The sequence below is a fragment of the Drosophila serrata genome, unplaced genomic scaffold (assembly GCF_035046125.1).
Source record: "Drosophila serrata isolate PLE 108 unplaced genomic scaffold, ASM3504612v1 contig_184, whole genome shotgun sequence".
Lineage (NCBI taxonomy): Eukaryota > Metazoa > Arthropoda > Insecta > Diptera > Drosophilidae > Drosophila > Drosophila serrata.
In genome coordinates, this window is record NW_028257082.1 from 8476511 (window position 1) to 8495205 (window position 18695).

At 39.6% G+C, this 18695-nt stretch overlaps 8 protein-coding genes across 8 annotated transcripts; all 8 read left to right on the forward strand.

Annotated features, from left to right (window-relative positions):
* The first annotated feature begins 28 nt into the window (after window positions 1-28).
* Window positions 29-839, forward strand: LOC110178033 (uncharacterized). The gene is made up of 2 exons (XM_020945053.2): window positions 29-183; window positions 244-839. Exons 1-2 carry the CDS (start codon window positions 142-144, stop codon window positions 595-597), a joined length of 396 nt encoding a protein of 131 aa, XP_020800712.2. The 5' UTR covers window positions 29-141; the 3' UTR covers window positions 598-839.
* LOC110181320 (uncharacterized) lies at window positions 739-1430 on the forward strand. The gene is made up of 2 exons (XM_086828922.1): window positions 739-999; window positions 1054-1430. Exons 1-2 carry the CDS (start codon window positions 958-960, stop codon window positions 1393-1395), a joined length of 384 nt encoding a protein of 127 aa, XP_086685048.1. The 5' UTR covers window positions 739-957; the 3' UTR covers window positions 1396-1430.
* A 6-nt stretch (window positions 1431-1436) lies between these two features.
* LOC110179946 (uncharacterized) lies at window positions 1437-2205 on the forward strand. Its single transcript, XM_020947537.2, has 2 exons — window positions 1437-1561; window positions 1625-2205. The coding sequence occupies exons 1-2, from the start codon at window positions 1520-1522 to the stop codon at window positions 1967-1969; spliced, it is 387 nt and encodes a 128-aa protein (XP_020803196.1). The 5' UTR covers window positions 1437-1519; the 3' UTR covers window positions 1970-2205.
* Window positions 2206-2323: 118 nt separating this feature from the next.
* Acp53Ea (Accessory gland protein 53Ea) lies at window positions 2324-2935 on the forward strand. Its single transcript, XM_020945797.2, has 2 exons — window positions 2324-2484; window positions 2554-2935. The coding sequence occupies exons 1-2, from the start codon at window positions 2443-2445 to the stop codon at window positions 2863-2865; spliced, it is 354 nt and encodes a 117-aa protein (XP_020801456.1). The 5' UTR covers window positions 2324-2442; the 3' UTR covers window positions 2866-2935.
* A 327-nt stretch (window positions 2936-3262) lies between these two features.
* Acp53C14b (Accessory gland protein 53C14b) lies at window positions 3263-3981 on the forward strand. The gene is made up of 2 exons (XM_020945420.2): window positions 3263-3406; window positions 3473-3981. Exons 1-2 carry the CDS (start codon window positions 3365-3367, stop codon window positions 3827-3829), a joined length of 399 nt encoding a protein of 132 aa, XP_020801079.1. The 5' UTR covers window positions 3263-3364; the 3' UTR covers window positions 3830-3981.
* Window positions 3982-4226: 245 nt separating this feature from the next.
* Window positions 4227-4759, forward strand: Acp53C14a (Accessory gland protein 53C14a). The gene is made up of 2 exons (XM_020944147.2): window positions 4227-4312; window positions 4369-4759. The coding sequence occupies exons 1-2, from the start codon at window positions 4271-4273 to the stop codon at window positions 4690-4692; spliced, it is 366 nt and encodes a 121-aa protein (XP_020799806.1). The 5' UTR covers window positions 4227-4270; the 3' UTR covers window positions 4693-4759.
* Window positions 4760-6326: 1567 nt separating this feature from the next.
* Window positions 6327-7554, forward strand: LOC110176847 (uncharacterized). The gene is made up of 2 exons (XM_020943313.2): window positions 6327-6780; window positions 6853-7554. The coding sequence occupies exons 1-2, from the start codon at window positions 6443-6445 to the stop codon at window positions 7187-7189; spliced, it is 675 nt and encodes a 224-aa protein (XP_020798972.1). The 5' UTR covers window positions 6327-6442; the 3' UTR covers window positions 7190-7554.
* A 7879-nt stretch (window positions 7555-15433) lies between these two features.
* LOC110181008 (serpin B8-like) lies at window positions 15434-16660 on the forward strand. Its single transcript, XM_020948687.2, has one exon. The coding sequence runs from the start codon at window positions 15468-15470 to the stop codon at window positions 16608-16610; it is 1143 nt and encodes a 380-aa protein (XP_020804346.2). The 5' UTR covers window positions 15434-15467; the 3' UTR covers window positions 16611-16660.
* The last annotated feature ends 2035 nt before the right edge of the window (window positions 16661-18695 follow it).

Consider the following 18695-nt stretch of genomic DNA (forward strand, 5'->3'; position numbering starts at 1 on the left):
ATCAAAAGTCTTTCAATTTCTTACATACCCTGGTTAATCTTTAGTATACCTTTTTTTTAGTGAAGCATAAAAAATGGATTTAATTCACTTAGTTATGGGCTTAATGAAATCTGGAGTCAGTACATCAGGAACCCTGGCATCATGGACAGCTTCAAAGCAGTGTGGTTACTTGGTTTTCTGTTGGTAACTGGATCTTTGCTCTAAACTCATTTGAAAGTTAAATCAAGATTATGATTTGTATAGATTTTCCAATCCAGCTTGGTGAGATGTCAAAGCTACAATCCAAAACATATATTCACCTGTTTTGAGATCCTTTCGAAGGGCATTGCGGATGTCAGCATAGAGGTCCTTCCCAAGTTCAAGGAGTTGGTCAAGTGCACGCGCTTTGTGCCGGATGGGAGTTTAGAGGATCTGGACACCCCACGTTTCAGGGAGTTGGCCTCCGCCTTCCTACTGAAGCTCGTCCGAGGACCGAGCTGCCTTGAGAAGTATGCAGATGGCATGATGGAGCTTATAAAGCCACATAAAGCCCAATTTGATACGAATAAGTGCGCCTATTTGGGTGTTGCTCCACAATGTTGGCCCACCACAAAGTAAAGATAATGGAACAGATGATGTGTGCCTAATAATTAGAAAAGTTTATTAATTCGTTCATATCAAATGCTTCATTTTAATATTAATCTTTATTTTGTGCTATCTATCCTCGGGATATCATAAATCAAGTATATGATGCTTGATTTTTTCAGAATCGAACGTAAAAATTTCTGTGTACAAATAGGCATACCAAATCAACTTATTTACCACGATCCAGAAGCTAAATATATATCTTCTCTTACCTATATTTGTTTCTTAAATGTCGATTTTAAATATAATATATATGCATGCAGAATCGATGAAGTTATTTAATCATAGAGAAGTACAGAAATGTGCTTAGTTGTTCCCTGACATATCTCTGAGATGGCCAGTGCAAGGTTTTTATTTACACTCTCTTGTGTGGCGGTAAGATATTGCTCAAGATCCTTGTTCAACTTATATATACATACATTTTCACAGCTTTTGGGCACCACCTGGGGATATACATATAATATAAAGCAAATTGGGGTTTGTCTGCAGATTGTATCTGAAGCAACGTCTGATGTAGCCTTCCATGTCCTGCCGTATTTCCATGATCTCACCGAATGTATCAAGTACCGGAACCACATGGATCTGAACAACTTATCCTTCCTCATGTTCGGCATGGTGGTCTTCAGTTGGCTGCAAAGCTTGGCTTTGGAAATGAATTGCCTGTGGACAATGGAGGATCAACTAAGGGTAGTCCTGGCTCCGCATTGGCAGCGACTTAACCAATACCAGTGCATGTACTTGGGCTTGCCCCAGCAATGTATACCAAAATGATTTATATTGAATTAAATAAAGTTAAATGAATGGAATGAAGAATGTTTTAAGACCGTAGCAAATTAACTAACATCCGCTTAAAAGTAAGAGCTCAAAGCAAATGTATTCATAGTCATTCGTCAGCATGTCAAGAGTAAAGTCGACTCTATTGGTGAGCTCTTTGCTCGTAAGTTGATCCATTAAATAGCCATAAACTATCCTTACTTATCTAACCCTTTACCACTTAAAGCTCCTACAAATAGTGGCAATTGAGGCACAGAAGATAAATCTGATCAAGATCAACAATTGCTTGAAAGTTGCCCTTGAACTAACAAGTGCTGTTGCCAAAAAAATTGTGCCAGTGATCAAGGATGCTATTGATTGCGTTCAATATCAAGTGAAAATTAACACTGAGCGTATGAATTTAATGCAGCTATTATTGCTGGTCTACCAGTTCATCCAGTACACCTTGAATAACCGATTGGATTGTCTGACAAATGCCTATATGACAATATCTGCCATCACGACTCCTTACACAGATTCATTGAGTTCCATGAAGTGCGCCTATTTGTTTGTACCGGAGCCTTTGTGCTGAAAAATCTAGAGACTAGCAGAAATAAATAATACAAATTGGCAGTTCTCTGGGTTTTTTAATCCATTATAAAATTTTATTAACAGAGATATCAAAGTATATACATATGTAATGAATAATCGAAGCTGTCAAGATAAAGGACATCTTAATATACCTAAATGGTGTAAGAGTATATTATAAAGAATACCCCGAAAATATATGGAAATACATTAAATATAAACCATCTTCTTAAAATTTAATTCGTTTAAAACCTTTTCTTTTTGACCTTGAGAGTAATGTTATTAATAAATCAGTCAACAAAGCGTAACAAATTCATTGGAAACCACTTTTAGTGTAAAATCCATAGTTAGAGCTGCTAAGAGGCAGGACGAATGCGATTATCCTGAGGCCTATAAATAGGGCAACGAGTACAGAGCTCCAGAAAGTTGCTTCCGGGAGTCATTTAGATAAAAGCAAACCCAATACCCCAAGCTCCAATGAAACTGCTTCCGTTGACCCTAGTGCTGAGCTTGCTGGCTGTAAGTAGAGTCTCTTAAAAACATAAAATATTAAAATAATTGGTTAAATATCAATATATTTTATTGCAGTGTGCATCAATTAGTCAAGCCCATGGGCAGGACTGGGATAAACTCACAAAGTGCGCCAGGGTGGGCACCACAGTGGCTGCCGAAGTTCTCAGGAATTTGATTCCGGAACTGCGAACTTATCTGAACTGCGTCGACTTCAATCCGCCACCAAATCCTTCAAATTGCATTCTCGGATACATTAAAGTAGCTTACGAGCTGCTGAAACGTAGCGTCAATGGGAACATTAATTGTCTGGTAGATCCCCTAAAGAGAGGCATCGAATTCCTGAAGCCTAACATCGCCGAGGTTGACGATTTGAAATGTCTCGATTAAACCGTCTAAATTTATTATCATTTTCGAAATAAAGTTTAGAGCAGCTTGCTGTACTTTTAGCAAGTATAAATTTGATGTCTCAATTATTTTTGGGATACAGAACTTAATAGTAGTTAAGCTTAAGAGTGATCCAAAGTGATTTTGATTAAAAAATAAATAGATAGAAAGTCAAAGTCAAGCTACTCGCTGCATTATTTAATATAAATGTATATGAATTAAATATTATGAATAATTTACAAAAGTTTTATGTATTACTTATATTCTAAAATGTAAACTTGGCTCTGAGCGAGGCAAATGCCTCAATGCCGTACTTCATTTCCCTCTTACCAGCTTCCGTTTTATCCTTGAATAATTGGATTATGTAAGCCCCATTTTATCCATGACCATAGTATAGGGTGCATCTAATTGCTATAACTAATTGATTTAGGAAACAATCCTATAAATAGGACAGCTGAATCCATTGAGACTCAAAGCCTATTCCATTCACAATCCCTTAAGAATGAGCGTGTTCAAGGCCATATTCTTGCTTAGCCTCTTGGCCGTAAGTACCATAATACTATTTTATATATGAAATGTTATATTTAAAATCTATAATTAACTTGAATAGATCATTTTGGCTCCCCAGAAGGCCCAGTCCCAGAGCCTTGTTAAGCCCGAGTGGAGTAAGTTTGCCAAGTGCAGCCATGTGCTAATCGAAGCGGCGACACAACTGGCCAGGAACATTGTACCGACTGTCTACGAGATAAATAAATGCACCGGATATGTAGTGGAGTCTCCTGGAAATGGCGGAAAAAAGACACTGTTTTGGTATGCAAAGATCACCTTTGAGTTCCTCAAAAAGTTGGTCCTCGATCAACCCAAGTGTCTGCTAAACCTACTGGACAAGGTGATAGTGACCCTGAAGCCTTATGTAGAGCAAATTGGTAGCATCGGTTGCCTGGACGAGAATGACTATTTCTATTAAATAAGTAAATTTGTGTAAATTGTACTAAAACAACTTACCATAAAATGATAGAATAGCATGGCTTTCATGTTAGCACAAGTATAAATTTTATATTATAATTTATTCAAGATTATTCAATAAAGAAGATTTGGCCAAAGGGTTTCAATTACCAACCAAGGAATTTTTAGCATAGTCCTAATTAGACTTTACTTTATTTACATAAAGTAATTCAATATATTATTTTAAATTTATATAATGCAACCCTGAAACGGCCTTGAAGTCCCTTGATTAGATACACCCGAATAGATTTCGATATGGCTTAGAGCTAATTAGGAAGCGATTAATTGCGAATAAGGAAGGCCTTTAGGCATTACTAAAGCGATTATTCCGAGGCCTATATATAGGACAAAATAGCCACATGGGCTTAAACGTGGGTCTGAAGCCGTCTCAAAAGTAACCCCGATGCATTTAATTAAGATCGCCTTTTTGCTGAGTTTTTTGGCTGTGAGTATGCTAAGCCGGAAATCGTATTCCGACTCTGATCCCAATATCTTTTGTAGCTATGCCAAAGGACCCAGGTTGAGGCAGCCATAAGTCCCCAGCTGAGCAAATATCTCGAGTGTGCAGAGGTGGTCACCGATTGTGCTGCCCAGCTGATCGAGAACTCTGTGACGGCCATCAAGGTGCTGGCCGATTGCGTTGATTTCAGGCCTGAACTAAAGCTGAATGGAAGCATCGTTAGATTCATTAAGCTGGCCTACCAATTCACTGTCAAGCTCCTCACTGAGAAGAGGAGTTGCCTGGTCGGTATGTTCAACACGGCCGTTTCCCTTATCCGACCGTCTGTGGCCCAATTCGATAAGCTGCAATGCTTGAACACCTAAAATAACATTAAAAGTCTATTTGTCAGATGTATCTTGTTAGGAAATATATCTATGCACATATGGCTTATTTGGGGCTTGCCAACATTAAATTTGTGGAGGAAATGTGAAAATTTCTTGGGCTTATACCCAATTGAAATGATTTTACAAACACTAACTACTAACAAGATGCTTCTTACATTTTTCCCAAGTAATTTGCAAATGATTTAGACCAATAAAAATAACGTTTATTAAACCATAATTAACATTAGCTTGTAATCTTCCTTTTAATATGCAAAATACGATTCATTTTAGAGTCCATTGCTAAAATCAGTATCAATGTGAAGATAACTAAAAAAATGTGCAAATATTATTAAATGAAGTAATGTATAACAGAAGGAAAAACTTACACAAAATTCGAAAAGTAGTCATTTTCGTTTATTTTTGGAAACTTCAAAATCCAACTATTTACCCCTTTATATAGCAAAAACTGGCGACAAATTCGTGACTATTTAATTTACGATAAAGCCCTGAGAACGTAAACACAATTATTTGAGTGTGCCTGTAATCTTGCTAGGGGAACGTGACCGAGTTGAGGGAAAAATACAGAGAAAACGCATTCGCATTTGGCCAGGAAAGTCCTACAGTTGCCAGTGGCACCTGCTAAGTAATTACCTCGATTCCATGGTCCAAATCCCTTCCATTGTGGCTATGAAATTCCATGACAACCCAAGCTGGCCACGTTCAGTGATGCAAATCCCAGGCAGCATGCCGTTGCATAAGCCCCGACAAGCAGCCTGAGTGCTGAGTGCTCCTGGAGAGGATTTGGAACCCTGGCAAGTACAAGAGATTCTGTAGAAGATCCGCTGTAATTAGGCGAGTCGTCGCCGCCGTTTGCCATTTGGCCATGGCTCCCCCGGCAATACCAGCATCTCTTTTCCTTTTACATTGTTTTTATTTTATTTTTTGCTGTGTTCACTTCGCGAATGAATAATTCAATAGTCCAGCAAAAGTCGCAGGTCTCCCAGCTTCCCAGCCGCGGGACCATATCGGTTGCTGGCCATAATCGAGGTCAGTGAAATCAAATCGCACCGACCAAGTGCTTAGCACTTGCTCAGCGGCCTGTGGAGGAACTGGAATTGGAACTTGCAACTGCAAGTGGATGTGGATGGGGATGTGGTCGTGGAAGCGCGGCTCCCTTGGCTCTGCCAGCGGCTCCACTTTCAATGGCCAAAAGCGGCCATGGGATCTTCCTCCTCCTCCTCCTCCGCCCCAGCGTTTGTCGGTTTTGCTTTTGTTTCCGTCAGCCAAAATCACAGCAACTAAAAATAGACAACAATTAAATGCAAATCAATTGCATTGATTTTCTTTCAAGTACAGAAGGTTGTGCCTTGTAGAGAAAATTTGTTAAGGAGATCTATAAAGTGAATTAGGTACATAAAGTATTTTAAAAGAAAGCTGGTACTTTAAAGGGAGTAACTATTATGCAATAAACTTTTAAAATGATTTAAAATATATAAGAAAAGGTTCCCAGAAATTAATTTGACATAGTCATTCCCCACTGTTCTTGGCAAACCTCTTAGACATTGACATTGTCCCCGAATCCGTCTTAGCCTTTCAATTAGCAGCTATAAAAGCCACCTAGATGCGCCACCAACGCCAGACGTTAAAGTGACTCCCGTCCGTTGGTATCGGGACTCAGTTATAGCCTGAGATTTCAGTTTCATCCTAACAGCTTCAGCCTACAGCTTCCCTACTGTTGAGATCACTCGCCATGGTGTTCGACTCGAAGATTAGGGTGCCCAAGTACGACTCGGATGCTTTCGACAATGTCGAGTATGAGCTGCAGTTTACGTACACGCTGGAGACGGATCGCCGGATCATGAGCTTCTACGATTCCATGTGGGGCATGGAGGTGTCCGGAGGAAGCGATCAGTTCGAACCACTGACCATTGTCAATGTCTCGCCCACGGGCTTGGCCAAGCGCGGAGGAATGCGGGTGGGTGACGAGATCACCCAGATCAATGATGTGCCAGCCTTGGAGATGACCTTCAATGAAGCCCTTCAGATGTTCCGGAAGAACTCGCACTATGTTCGCGTCTATGTTAGGGGGTGAGTTATCTCAACTATATCTCTGCATATATTATGTTTACTTACTATTTTAATTATATTTATTTAAATTAGTGATGACGATGTCCCTGGCGAGGAGGATTGGACCTGCGATTGCTGGTTTAAGCCCAGGAAGCCCTGGCGTCGCGACTTCACCCCCATTCAGTGGACCTTCCCTTGGAACGATCGCCGGAAGCCCGTCTACAAGGAGTCCAACTGCTTCATGGTGCCCAGCAAAATGGAGGAGAAGATTCGGGCCAGACGTGCTGCCACCTCAGCTGTTCACAAGAAGGAGGATGCGCCTCCGCACACTCGCTCGCTGACTCCAACGCCTAGGCCCAAGAACCAGCCAGGACCCAATCTTCTAGAGTCGGTACTAAGACCACGTGGACCTCCACCACGAGAAGTTTAAGTGGGCGATCCGTAGGATGAAGCTGACTAGGAAAACAGGCAGCGTTGAATACGCTGCAGTGTCTGAGGATTCTCAAAAGAATATGAGAGGCAGGCTGGCAGCTGTGCCTTAAAATGCTTGCCCAAGGATTTGGAAAAGTGTTCCCATCCGATCACTGTCCAAATCTTGTCCAAAAAATGCTGTTAGATCTTTGCTGGGAGGATAGTTTAATACAGTGCTTCGATGGAATACCCAAAAATTAAGTTGAAATGCCATTCAAAACGTTGAACAGAGATTAGGAAAAGGGTCTTTCGGGGAACCCTGTCGCAATGCTGTCCATATATAATAAAGATTATTTATATAAAAATCAGGTAATCCCTGAGAAATTACTCGCTCTTTTATACTCTTGCAGGGTATTATAATTTTAGTCAGGAGCTTGTAAAATGTGAAGGAGTCATTTCCGACCCCATAAATTATATATTTTCTCGATCAGCATAGCTCCAAATTAAAGTTAATGCATTTTTGGCCCAGTTGTGACTTTCTACTACGATTGTCATGCAAAAATATTGATTTAAATAATAGTAATATTTTATGCTTAGTTATGATCGATTTCCGACCCGATCTTATAAGTCAATTGCAAACTGGAAGAGTACTATATATAAACTTCTGAATCTTGAAGTTAGTTTCCTATTCGTTATGAAATTGACGGTTTCAAAACAAATCCAAGTTACGGTTTAATGTAGTATATTTAAAAGGTCACAAACTAATTGATTTTTAACACTTGCTTTACTAATATATTATTTAGATTTACATAGGTCAAAATTCATACCATAATAAAATTATTCAATCATGAAAGTCGTCGCCTTGTTGGCGTTGTTCATTCTTTGCCTAATTCTACCTGGACTTTCGAAGGAGTTCAGGATTCCCTGTTATGGAGAGGTATACTATAGTTGCAAGGACTATTGCCTGCGGAATTGCGTTCAGACCCGTAATATGTGCCTCGGCGAGTGCAATCTTGGATGCGGTTGCAAGCCGGCTCTAGTAGTGTTAGGCAATGGTGGATGCATGCCAATACAGAAATGCAGTCCCTAGGGATTTAATAAGTATCTAATAATTAATATAATGAAGTATTAATATGGTTTCATTAATGAACCAATGAAGGATAGAACAAGATATTCTTTAACTTTTGACCATTAAAATGTCCAGACAATTGCTCTTAACTAAATGACTTTCATGGTGAAAATAAACAGCAAACAATTGTTTGCGCCTTCAATTAGTGCAAGTAAATATTAATAAATAAATTAGTGCAAGTGCCGAATGTCCTAGGGCTGTGTGTGATGATTAAATACTAAATGCGAAACAGTGGCTAAATTTTATGGAAACACCGCAGGCATTTAGCTTCATCGTAATTGGATTTTATGGCTTTTGGATTCTAATAAATAATGATTAGTGTTAAGTTTCTATTACACAGAGCTATACATATATTTTCATGACCGAATTCACAAGCATCTAATCTGTATTTATTTATAGGTTCTATATAAATTATAGTTTAAAATTGCATGTTTTTCTAAGAAATTCATATACATTTCCATGTCTTTAGTATAATTTATTTATGAAATTAATTTGCTTACGGTTGTTGTTTGCTGCTTTATAACTTAAGTGAATGCATTCATCCGTTTTGGAAATCCAAAATTTTCCTTCTCCCCCACCCCGGGCAACAAAATGCTAATTGCTGCTCTGAGCAAAATACACATCTTTGTATGTGAATGAGTATATATGCACTGCCATGAATCACGAATGCTATGTTGGCCAGATGAGAAGGCAAACAATGGCGGTTGAAATGCAAATCGGGGGAATCTCGTCTCATTTGGCTTCCACTTTCCGCCCAGAAATGTGGAGCAACTTTCTGGAGATGCGTTTTATGAAGCATATAATTCAATTTTCATTATTCAAGGCAGCAGAAAGTGGGTGTTGTTATTGCTTCTGTACTTGTTCATGTTGCCTTTCCTGGCAGGCAACCCTAGAATGTTGGTTCACAAAAGCAAAAGCCTTAATCTTTACACTGAGAAGAAGAGCCAAGTACATGAAAATTTAGATGTGTGCTTAAGAATCAATTAATTAGGTTATTAAAGGAAAGAGATATTTCCCTTTTTCTTTGTGGATACAAAATAGTATACTTTCCCCTCACTTAAGACCTATTTTCCTTTAAATATATATCCCCGAGTTTCTCTCTGCTTAGCATTTCTACTTGAACAAGGCACTTCCTTTAGGGATCTTGGCTTTTCCCCGTGTTTCCGCTGCGTTTAATTGAATGAAAGTCGGAGGCTTCGAGTTGATGAAGTCCTTAACCCAATCGTGCGGTGGGAGCCATTTCGTAGCCAGCGGAAACAAGATGGCGAAGCATCGGTAACCGAGGGTTAAGACCCGCCACAAAGGACCGCCAAAGCAAACCCAAACGCAATCGGCATCGCAATTAATATTAATTTAAAACGAATATCAAACCGAAAGAGGTTAGTGGTAGTTGGGGGGAGAAAAATGGAAATTCCCTGAATGAATTTTTAATTGGCGAACAGGAAAAGAATTACACGGAAAGTCGACTTTTGCGACCCTAATGACGAGGACGATGATGAATGCTCCCGCTTGACTTTCCATTCGAGTTGGCTTTTGATTAATGCTTTAATCGTACCGAAATCGATGGGGGAGTGAAACCATTATTTATTTTGTATTTTCCATTTTTCATCCAAGAAGAGGTTCAATTTCCATTGGGCAAGGTAATGCCAATCATTTTCACTAACCATTAAAGTTTAAGTTTTCACTTTTCGCGACGCTGATGCAGCGATAAAGATGCCGTGACAAAAAGCTAATTTCATCCTAATCACAATAATAACTGCGACTCCAACTGGGGCTTGGCCGGTCGCTTTAACAAAATTTCCAAATGTAATCTATGCAGACGAGGCAGAAAAAAAAGAGAAACAGGTTCGCCATCGCAAGATTGGGTAAAATTTCCAATGCCGATGTCGATGCCAATGATGATGATGATGACGGCAAACAACTCAAAGTTGTCGTGGGAATCTTGGCTGGCCAAAAGCTGAAAACTTGTCAAAGTGAATGCCATGGAAAATTAGCAAAAATCATTGCAAATCAAATGGAAGACATGACCAGACACAAAGAAACTTTTTTTTTTCCAGTCAGTCGACATCCAATGTCAGAGATTGAGTGCCGTACATCAAAGTTCAAAAGTGTCAAACGCTGTAGCCACCTACCTCCATCTCCTCCTGCACAACCATCGGTGGCCCCGGGATATGGCAGGCAGTCGAGAATGGGAACACACTCCAAAACTGGTCCTGGTCCTGGTCTGGTCTGGTCCGAGGAACCGAGCCGAGCCGAGCCCGGAGCTTAAGCCAATTTATAGTTTGTGTGGTGCCGGGGCGACATCGATGCTGTTTTCCCAATGCCATCGGTCTGGACGCTCCAAAAGTTTTGCCTTTGCCTTTGCACACAGGAAAAATCCCAATGGAAGTTGAGTAACTAGAATCATAAACCACATAAACTTGAGTTGAGAAGTCTCCGCTTAGTTACTGGCAATAGTTTGAGGTCAACAAATATTACCAAAGTGATGAGATATCAAAAATCAAAGTTCAAGTGGAAAGTTACAAGATTTTTAGTTGGAAAAGCTGTCTTATTTAAACCATATTTCAATATATAAAGTTCTTATTTCTGTATTTAAACCCTTTCTGGGTTTTATAATTTCAGTTCAAAGCTTGCAACGCAGTGAAGGAGTCACTTCCGACCCTATAAATCATATATATTCTTGATCAGCATTAAAAGCTGAATAGATCTAGTCATATCTGGTCAAAAAATATTTTTTTTACATTTTTTTCAAAAATTCAAAATTTGACAAGGGGTTACATCTTTAAAATTCTCAAAATTTGACATCAAATGAATTGTTTTAAAGTTAAAAACTGAGTATGCAGATTTGTTAGTCCAATAAAAACTATCTTAGAAATGTTATCCGAATTGAAATCAATGCTTTTTTGTCGAAGTTATAATATTTGCAAAACTTTGATTTAGCCAAAAAAATAGTATACAAAAATATCAATTTAAATATGTTTATAATGGCCAATGGCTGCAAAAAGTCATGTATTTTTCAATTTGCAATTAAAAAGTTAATAAATTAAGGCGAGAACATTGGAAACAAAATTCGGTATAAAATTGAACTACAAAACATTTGTAAGTAATATCATTAAAAATTAAAAAAATTAAGATTATTTAATAATATTTAATATTCAAGCCCAAGAAGCTGGCGTCCAAATACAAGCCAACATAGCTTACCAAACTTTGGTTAATACAAACTTCGGCATCTCAAAATTTGCTTGATTTTATGTTTAAAAAAAAATTAAGGTTCTTAAATCATTGCTTTTCTCTTGGTGTAATATCTGTTGCCACTTTTTCCAGTGCCAACCAACAAGGTCGTGAGGTGAGCTGTGAGCTGAGATCTGGTAGCTGCTGGGACTATCAGTTTGGACAAACACAGAGTACATTGTAGGTTCGAGTGGGTAGGGGAAACTTAAGCTGTGTCAAATGTGGGTCAGTCTTAAGCTAACCAAATAAGCGATTTGTCCAAATCCAGGAGCAAGTCGTGCCGTAAAGAGGCCAGATGAGATTGAAATGCGATTAGAGTTGGGAAAATAGAGGGAGAGATTCAAGAAAAGAAGAAGGTTTTCTAGAAAATATATGTAGGTTTAATAGATCATGTTATTGTTTATGGTTTCAAATGAATAAATAAATATTTGATTGGTTTTTATGGTATAAGTAATTCCCTGCATACTTCAGTTATTCTGAATGCACACTTAAATATGGATTAAGCCACGTTTTCGAATGCTGTCATCGAGTTGCAACAATTGTTGACTGCATCCTTCAATTTTCATCCACTCCGACTGGCAGGCCCGATAAATCCTGATGCCCCTCGATGTCAGCCGCAGGCTGCGGATCTCTGGATCCTCTCCTCCTGCGGAGTGACAGCGCCAGGGTTTGGTTTCTTTTTTTTGTGTGCCTGCATGAATATTTCATGAATGCCACTTCTCGCAAATAAAGTTGTTTGGTAGTCACATTTTGTGGCTCCCTGCTTGTGTTGCCGGTTGCCCGATGCCGCTTCCTGTGTCAATCAATTCATGCAGACGAGACCCCTTGACTTTGGGACACATATTCATCTGCCTTCCACCCCCACCCTTGTGGGTCATCCCTTTAACATTGCGCATACGCCGCATAAGCCGCTCACTAAACATGCCATGCCAAGGCGGGGGGGGGTGAGGTTGGTTGCGAAACATTTTTATCACATTCAGGAATCCACACAACAAGCAACAGTTACAACAACTACAACTACAACAACATCGGGAGGACAACAATTCACTTTGGTCATTAGCATAAGAGGCGGACCTGGGGTGGGGGTGGGGATGTGCCGGTCAGCGATGCCCTTAATTACACATTCCTAATCTGGCTCAGCCAGGGGTTCCGACAGGAGTCGGAAATTAAGACCTATCCGGGTGAGGAGTCACAGATTAAATACCCCAAAAGATAATGTTTCAGTTTAAGGAACTTCGGTGGCAGAATTTAAACAAAAGGGAAGGGGTATTTGTACTGGAAATTAAATAAAATGTTCTCCGAGGCAGTGAGTTTAAGTAAGGAGACTGTGTCAGATAGGATCAAGGTAATTGTATTGAATAGTCTTACTATAGATATCTGAAGGATATATATATTCTGTCTATAATTTCAATTGATAAGCAGCTCTTCTGTAATGTTTGCTTTAAGTAAGGTCTTTAAATAAGTTACAAACTTGTTGGGGAACAAAGAACTTGATAATATTTTGTTTCAGTTTCATTACCATCTCTTTTTAAGTATTTCAAGTATATTTAGATATTAATTTCTATTTGAAGTCAACAAAAACCATATAAATTACGTAAATACCGATCATATTTTCTATATATTTCCCCTTCGTCCTTAAGTACACTTAATCGCCTTGCAGTTTCTTCCTAGAAAACCTTCATCTTGAGGCACTTCATTAGCGCCAAATAATTGGATCGTGGCTTGGCGAAACGCTTGAACTGCGAACTCTCACTCTCTCTCTGCGTTGTCCGGCGAAAGCAAAATTAATTAACGTTGCTGCAAACTTTTGCCACTACAATCTTTTGTCATAGTTTTCCTCCGGCTCCATTTGGTGACCCAACCGTTCCGCTGTCCCGTTAGCCTCTCAAGTTTTCCAGAACGGAAAAATGTCACGCAAATAACAAAAGCAACGTTTTGGCTGCTTTTTTTTCGTGAAAAGCTGCAGGGGGGCTAAAAGCGTTCGGGAGCGAGAGCAAACAAAACTTAAAACTGGCTGGCAGCCATTTTGTGCAAAGTGTTTCAGTCCGATCCACTAAACCCCCTTTCCCGCTATTCCGCCTGTGCCCGCTATTCCCCCCGGAGGATATTCGGTCATTTTGGACTTGCAACTTTTGTACGCTTTTCCCCGGAAGAAGAGGAAAACGGCCGGGAAATACCATAGTATTTGAGCGTGTTTTTCACCCCCTTCCGCAGAACCTTGGGTTCCTTGAAATAAAGCAGAGTGTCTTTTAATTGTTTTTTACCAACTGTCCAGGATAACGTTTTAAGAGCACAATTAAATGTTTAACCCCGTATTGTTTAAAAAGTTTAAACCATATAAATTATATTACATATAACAATATAATAAATAAGTATACCGTTACTACAAATTACTTTTATAGTTTGTTAATCAACGAATGCGTTTTAGCAACAAGTTTGGTATGAGAAAAACCTTCAAAATTTCCTTAAAGACTATGGAAAGTTAAGAAATGCAAAATAAAAAACACAAAAAAAGTGGAAGCATAAATCGTTGGATTTACACTCAGAGCAATGCAATTGGAACAATTGCCGCATTTCATTTGCTTCACCCGCGCTCTGTTTTTTTTTTCCTGAGTTTTCTTTCTTTTTGCTTTTATTTGTTTGTTTGTTGCTGTGTGTTTGCCGCCGAAATTGAATTTCTCTCTCGTTCGCTCTCGCTGAGCGGAAAACAATAAACAAGCCAAGTGAAAAGGCGACGGAGCGGAGCAGCGGAAGATGAATGGAAGCTGCCGGCGGAAGGAAAGCGAAGGTAACCAAGTTGCGTATACGCCACGTTGCCCTCGAGCTGACTTTTCTTTTTGCTTTTTTTGTTTTGTGTTTGCAGACCTTCGAAAGGGGTAATTCGATTTCAACAGCGAACTTGCAAAGGTCCAGAGAAGAAAATACAGAACTTTCAATTGAATGAATAATACCTTTAAAGCTGCTTAAGTAAAGGAAAACTGTAAATACTTCCAAGGAACTGGCAATCCTTAAGTGCTCAATATTTGTTTACATGAGTTTGAGCATATTTATAGAAGCTATAGTGCACTCAATAATATATTAAAGAGCATTAAGAATTTGTCTTAAGCCAACTTATTATCCCTACCGTTCTCCACAGGGCTTTTTACACGCCTCATGTCGCTTTCCTTGGCACATTGTTTGGCCAAAACGGAAGGAAACACTTTCATTATCACTTTGGCGCTGCAAATTTATGGCGCCAATGGAGCAAAGTCGAAGTTTACACTCCTGCGTGGCCAGTGCACGATTACGTCTTATGTATCCCTTCGATTAAGTCTTCGTTCGAAGAAAATGGAAAATGCAAAGTGAGGCGGAAGGAGGATAAAGGTTTAACGTTAAACAGTTGTTGCAATTTCCAGATCAATCGATGTCCTCAGGATTACGTTAGGTTGCCACCAACAAAATGAGGTGTTTAAACTTCTTTGCGGAACTTCTAGTTCGGAAATTATCAAGTACCAATAAAGACAAAAATACAAAAATAAAGTAAATTACTGCCGACTGCCGATCTCAGCGGTTTGAATGTGGAAGTTTTTATGGATAATGTCCTGCTAGCTACCCGAATCAGTTTATGTGAACAAGGAATTAATACTGATTCTCAGGATTTACACATACAGAAAATGGAGATCAAAGAGGCGGTTTCATATTTATTATATTATTTTTATTATTATTATTATTATATTTATTATAATATAGCCCGATAATTGATTCAGTTGTAGACTCAGAAAAACTGTACGGCATTTTAGTCTTTTCTTGTGTTCCATAAATTTAGAAAATGTATGCGTAGGTAATTGGTGTTTTTAATTTTTGTACCCGTGTCTTGCTACCTTAATTACCCTAACCAATCGATATCAGCTATGAAAGGTACAGACATTGCTGGATTGTCTACAGTTCAAGAAAAACGATGAAGGCGTTCACAGGCTTACTGGGAATGCTCCTTCTTGGAGCTATTCTGGCTGAGGACATTTCGAAGAAGCCAAGTCAGTCAAAGAATAGGGCGGAATGTACAAACTTTGCCGGGGATTTGTACTATAGAGTGCAGGAATCCTTACCGGAGGAACAACACTTTGTGATATCACCCTTGGGAGTTTCCTCGCTGCTTGGAACGCTCCTGTTCGCCGTGGATCAAACTTCTGCCATCGAAATCGCCAATTTCCTATATCCGAAATGTAGGAATCCAGATGAAGACATCTCAAGTCCCTCGATCCTTGAGCGACAGGGATCTCGTCTTTCAATGGCCACTGTTGCTTTGGTTCGAGATGGAGTTGCTGTGGACAAAAAGTTCGAGAATCAGGCTGCTGAGCTGGGCTCCTACGTGTTTAGGACAAACTTTTTGTCGTATAGAAATGAATTCAATGACTTTTTCACTAGCAAGACCAATGAGAGGAGACTCTATCCTATGGACCCTGGACTTTTAACCGACCCACCAGGCCCAGAAAGCCGTCTCCTCTTCTACAATGGTATGCGGTACACAGGTCGATTTGGACAGAAATTCTCTTATTTGAATGGCAAACTGTTTGCACCAAGGGTCCAGGCACTACACGGCCATATTCCAGAGCTGAAAGCCCAGGTCCTGGGCCTTCCACTGCTCAATACCACTTCGTGCCTGCTGATCCTGCGACCCGATATAGGAGTCGAATTAAAAAGTGTGGCGATAAGACTTCGAAGGGTGGATGTGCGCCAGTTGCCCAGCCAACTGAACCCGACTACGATGGACATAACGCTGAAACAAATGTTTGAGAAAAGTTATATATTTTTGCGCGAACCTTTGATGGAAGCGGGCATAACAAGCGTTTTCAACGAAACCACTGCCGACTTGAGAGCCTTCAATAAGGAAGTGCCATTGGATGACGCGCTGGTAGTAACTTTAATCAGCCTGTTCGAAAACGGAATTAATACCGATGAAGAGGACTCAAATTATGACATTGATAAAATTGAGAATTCAGTCGCATATCCAAAGTTCGAGGCTCTCAACAACTTTATTTATGCAATTGTAGATCCAGAGCGTGTCTATTTAATGGGCCGCCGTACTGAGTCAAAATGGTAAAGCCCAGAATCTGAGTTAATAAACGGAAAGCTTTTTGTTTTATTACATAATCGTGGTAAATGTAAAGTGCAAAGGGGGCCTGACCAATCGATTTGTGATGTAATAGTCTTGAGAGAGAACTCCATTATCCGCTTACCAAATTTTCATTATTATCTTAATCTAATTTAATATAGTTTTTCCTTTGACTTCTTTGTACTATCTTGAGCTCCTTCTTGGTGTTTTCTTAATCAGCAAAGTGTCCTTTTTGAGCCCTTCTTATGACATAATTAAGTGCTGCAATTCGTTCAGCAATATTATTCTTACACTCTGCTATATTTTCCATAGACAATTTTCGAATTTTCCTAGGTAACCCGCGCTCGTTTGCCTTCCCTCTCTTTCCCTCTCTCCGTCTCTTGACTGTTTTCCTTTATTATTTGCCTCCTCTTGGTATATTTCAGTAGCTTTGTTTTGGCCAAGTCCTGTGCTCGTCAGCTGTAACAATTTGCGGAAATTAGCCAAGGTGTTTTATGGTCATCACCATCGACCTGCCTCCTTTCGTCCTGGGCAGTCATCGGATGAAGGAGCAGAGTGGCACTTGCAAGTGGATTGTTGTCCGTCCGGCAACGTGAAAATGTTGACTTTTTCATCGGTTTGCTTTTCCAACACTCCAAACACTCCGATCCCCATTGTTGGGCTTCCCCTCTGGGGGCTTTTTTAATTGAGGTCTAAGCTGTAATTAAGCAGCTCGGCCTTTTGCCATGTGCTCTAATTCTATTTTTGCAGTTTAATGAAGTCCTTGGCAGCAGGATATTCCCCCATTCGTTTCTTCGTTGGCTTTGGTTGGTTCGTTACCTGTCACCTGGCCAAATTGGCTGGCATTATTCATTCACTGTCCTTTAAAGCCAGGCCGATATAGGCAGTCCTTGCTCTGTTGTGTTCGGGCCGTTCTTAAATGCCAATATATCACTGGCTAACAACAAGGCCCTGTTTCAGTACAGTTGTGGCCAGGAAAGTAATATGTTTCAATATAGAAAACTCTCGATTTGTAAATTAAATGTCAACAAAATACCAATTTCTTTAGAGAAGTAGAGATTCAAAGTAAGTTATATATTTTTTTTCTATTTATTTATTACCACTATTCTTTTAGCCATCGCTGTGCGCGTGTTTGTCTAGCTGTCAGTGTGTTAGTGTTGTGCCGTATAACATGCATCACACACACACACACTCACACGTGTCTCCACAGGATACTAATTATGATTGCGGTGGCATGGCAAGGACATTGAAGCGTCTGCTCGTCCTTGCACCTTCATCAGCCAGATGAGTAAATGCAGTCGCTCGAGTGTGTGTGTGTGTGTGTGTGCATAAGCCGGTGTTTGTGAATGAAGAAGCTTTAAAAGCATTCGCACATCTCCAATAAATGGCATCCGTGTTGAAAGGAGGAATATCCTTTGAGGGAGGGGATTTCCACAGTGAGGAACTTTTTCAGGAGTCCACTCTAATCTTCTTTGCCCCCGGCTAATTGAAATGTAATCTGTCTTAACTTTTTGACAAAGTTTTCAGCACTTTTTTTTCTAAGGTTCTCTTTATTTTTGATGTTTTACTTCCTGAAAAGGGCTTAAGATAGAATATAATTGGGGGAATGTAGGAAGAAAACCTTTATTTAAAGATATATATCAAATCCCTCTTATGCATTTCTTACTAACTTTGTGAGTAAGTAGGAAACATTTATTTCAATTTATATTTCACACTCAATGCATTTGTTACTCAACTTAACTATTCTATTGAATTGAAACCCAAACTATCACTAAGCACAATACCTTTCTTTATCCAAACCTCTTGCTTGGCACTCTATTAATATTGTAGCGAATTTAACCCCTTGTTATCGACCATCAGGAGGTTGCTACTATTTAACCCAACAATATTAAGCTTTAACCCTTGCAATCTTGACAGCAGTTCAAACACCGCCCAGCCGCCCCTCCAGCGTCAACTCTTGGGTATTTCAATTTCGTTTGGTTACAAATCGTGATCCCCGCCAGAACTCAACCCTTGCCTTCGTTGGCCTTTTGGAATTCAATAAAGAACCCGGTCCCAGAGTCCCGGAGACCA

Coding starts and splice junctions, on each gene's coding strand:
- LOC110178033 (XM_020945053.2), top strand. CDS start 142: ATGGACAGCTTCAAAGCAGTGTGGTTACTTGGTTTTCTGTTG. Junction 184..243: donor GGTTACTTGGTTTTCTGTTG/GTAACTGGATCT, acceptor TGATTTGTATAG/ATTTTCCAATCCAGCTTGGT.
- LOC110181320 (XM_086828922.1), top strand. CDS start 958: ATGGCCAGTGCAAGGTTTTTATTTACACTCTCTTGTGTGGCG. Junction 1,000..1,053: donor TTACACTCTCTTGTGTGGCG/GTAAGATATTGC, acceptor ACATTTTCACAG/CTTTTGGGCACCACCTGGGG.
- LOC110179946 (XM_020947537.2), top strand. CDS start 1,520: ATGTCAAGAGTAAAGTCGACTCTATTGGTGAGCTCTTTGCTC. Junction 1,562..1,624: donor TATTGGTGAGCTCTTTGCTC/GTAAGTTGATCC, acceptor TACCACTTAAAG/CTCCTACAAATAGTGGCAAT.
- Acp53Ea (XM_020945797.2), top strand. CDS start 2,443: ATGAAACTGCTTCCGTTGACCCTAGTGCTGAGCTTGCTGGCT. Junction 2,485..2,553: donor TAGTGCTGAGCTTGCTGGCT/GTAAGTAGAGTC, acceptor ATTTTATTGCAG/TGTGCATCAATTAGTCAAGC.
- Acp53C14b (XM_020945420.2), top strand. CDS start 3,365: ATGAGCGTGTTCAAGGCCATATTCTTGCTTAGCCTCTTGGCC. Junction 3,407..3,472: donor TCTTGCTTAGCCTCTTGGCC/GTAAGTACCATA, acceptor TAACTTGAATAG/ATCATTTTGGCTCCCCAGAA.
- Acp53C14a (XM_020944147.2), top strand. CDS start 4,271: ATGCATTTAATTAAGATCGCCTTTTTGCTGAGTTTTTTGGCT. Junction 4,313..4,368: donor TTTTGCTGAGTTTTTTGGCT/GTGAGTATGCTA, acceptor TATCTTTTGTAG/CTATGCCAAAGGACCCAGGT.
- LOC110176847 (XM_020943313.2), top strand. CDS start 6,443: ATGGTGTTCGACTCGAAGATTAGGGTGCCCAAGTACGACTCGGATGCT. Junction 6,781..6,852: donor GTTCGCGTCTATGTTAGGGG/GTGAGTTATCTC, acceptor TATTTAAATTAG/TGATGACGATGTCCCTGGCG.
- LOC110181008 (XM_020948687.2), top strand. CDS start 15,468: ATGAAGGCGTTCACAGGCTTACTGGGAATGCTCCTTCTTGGAGCTATT.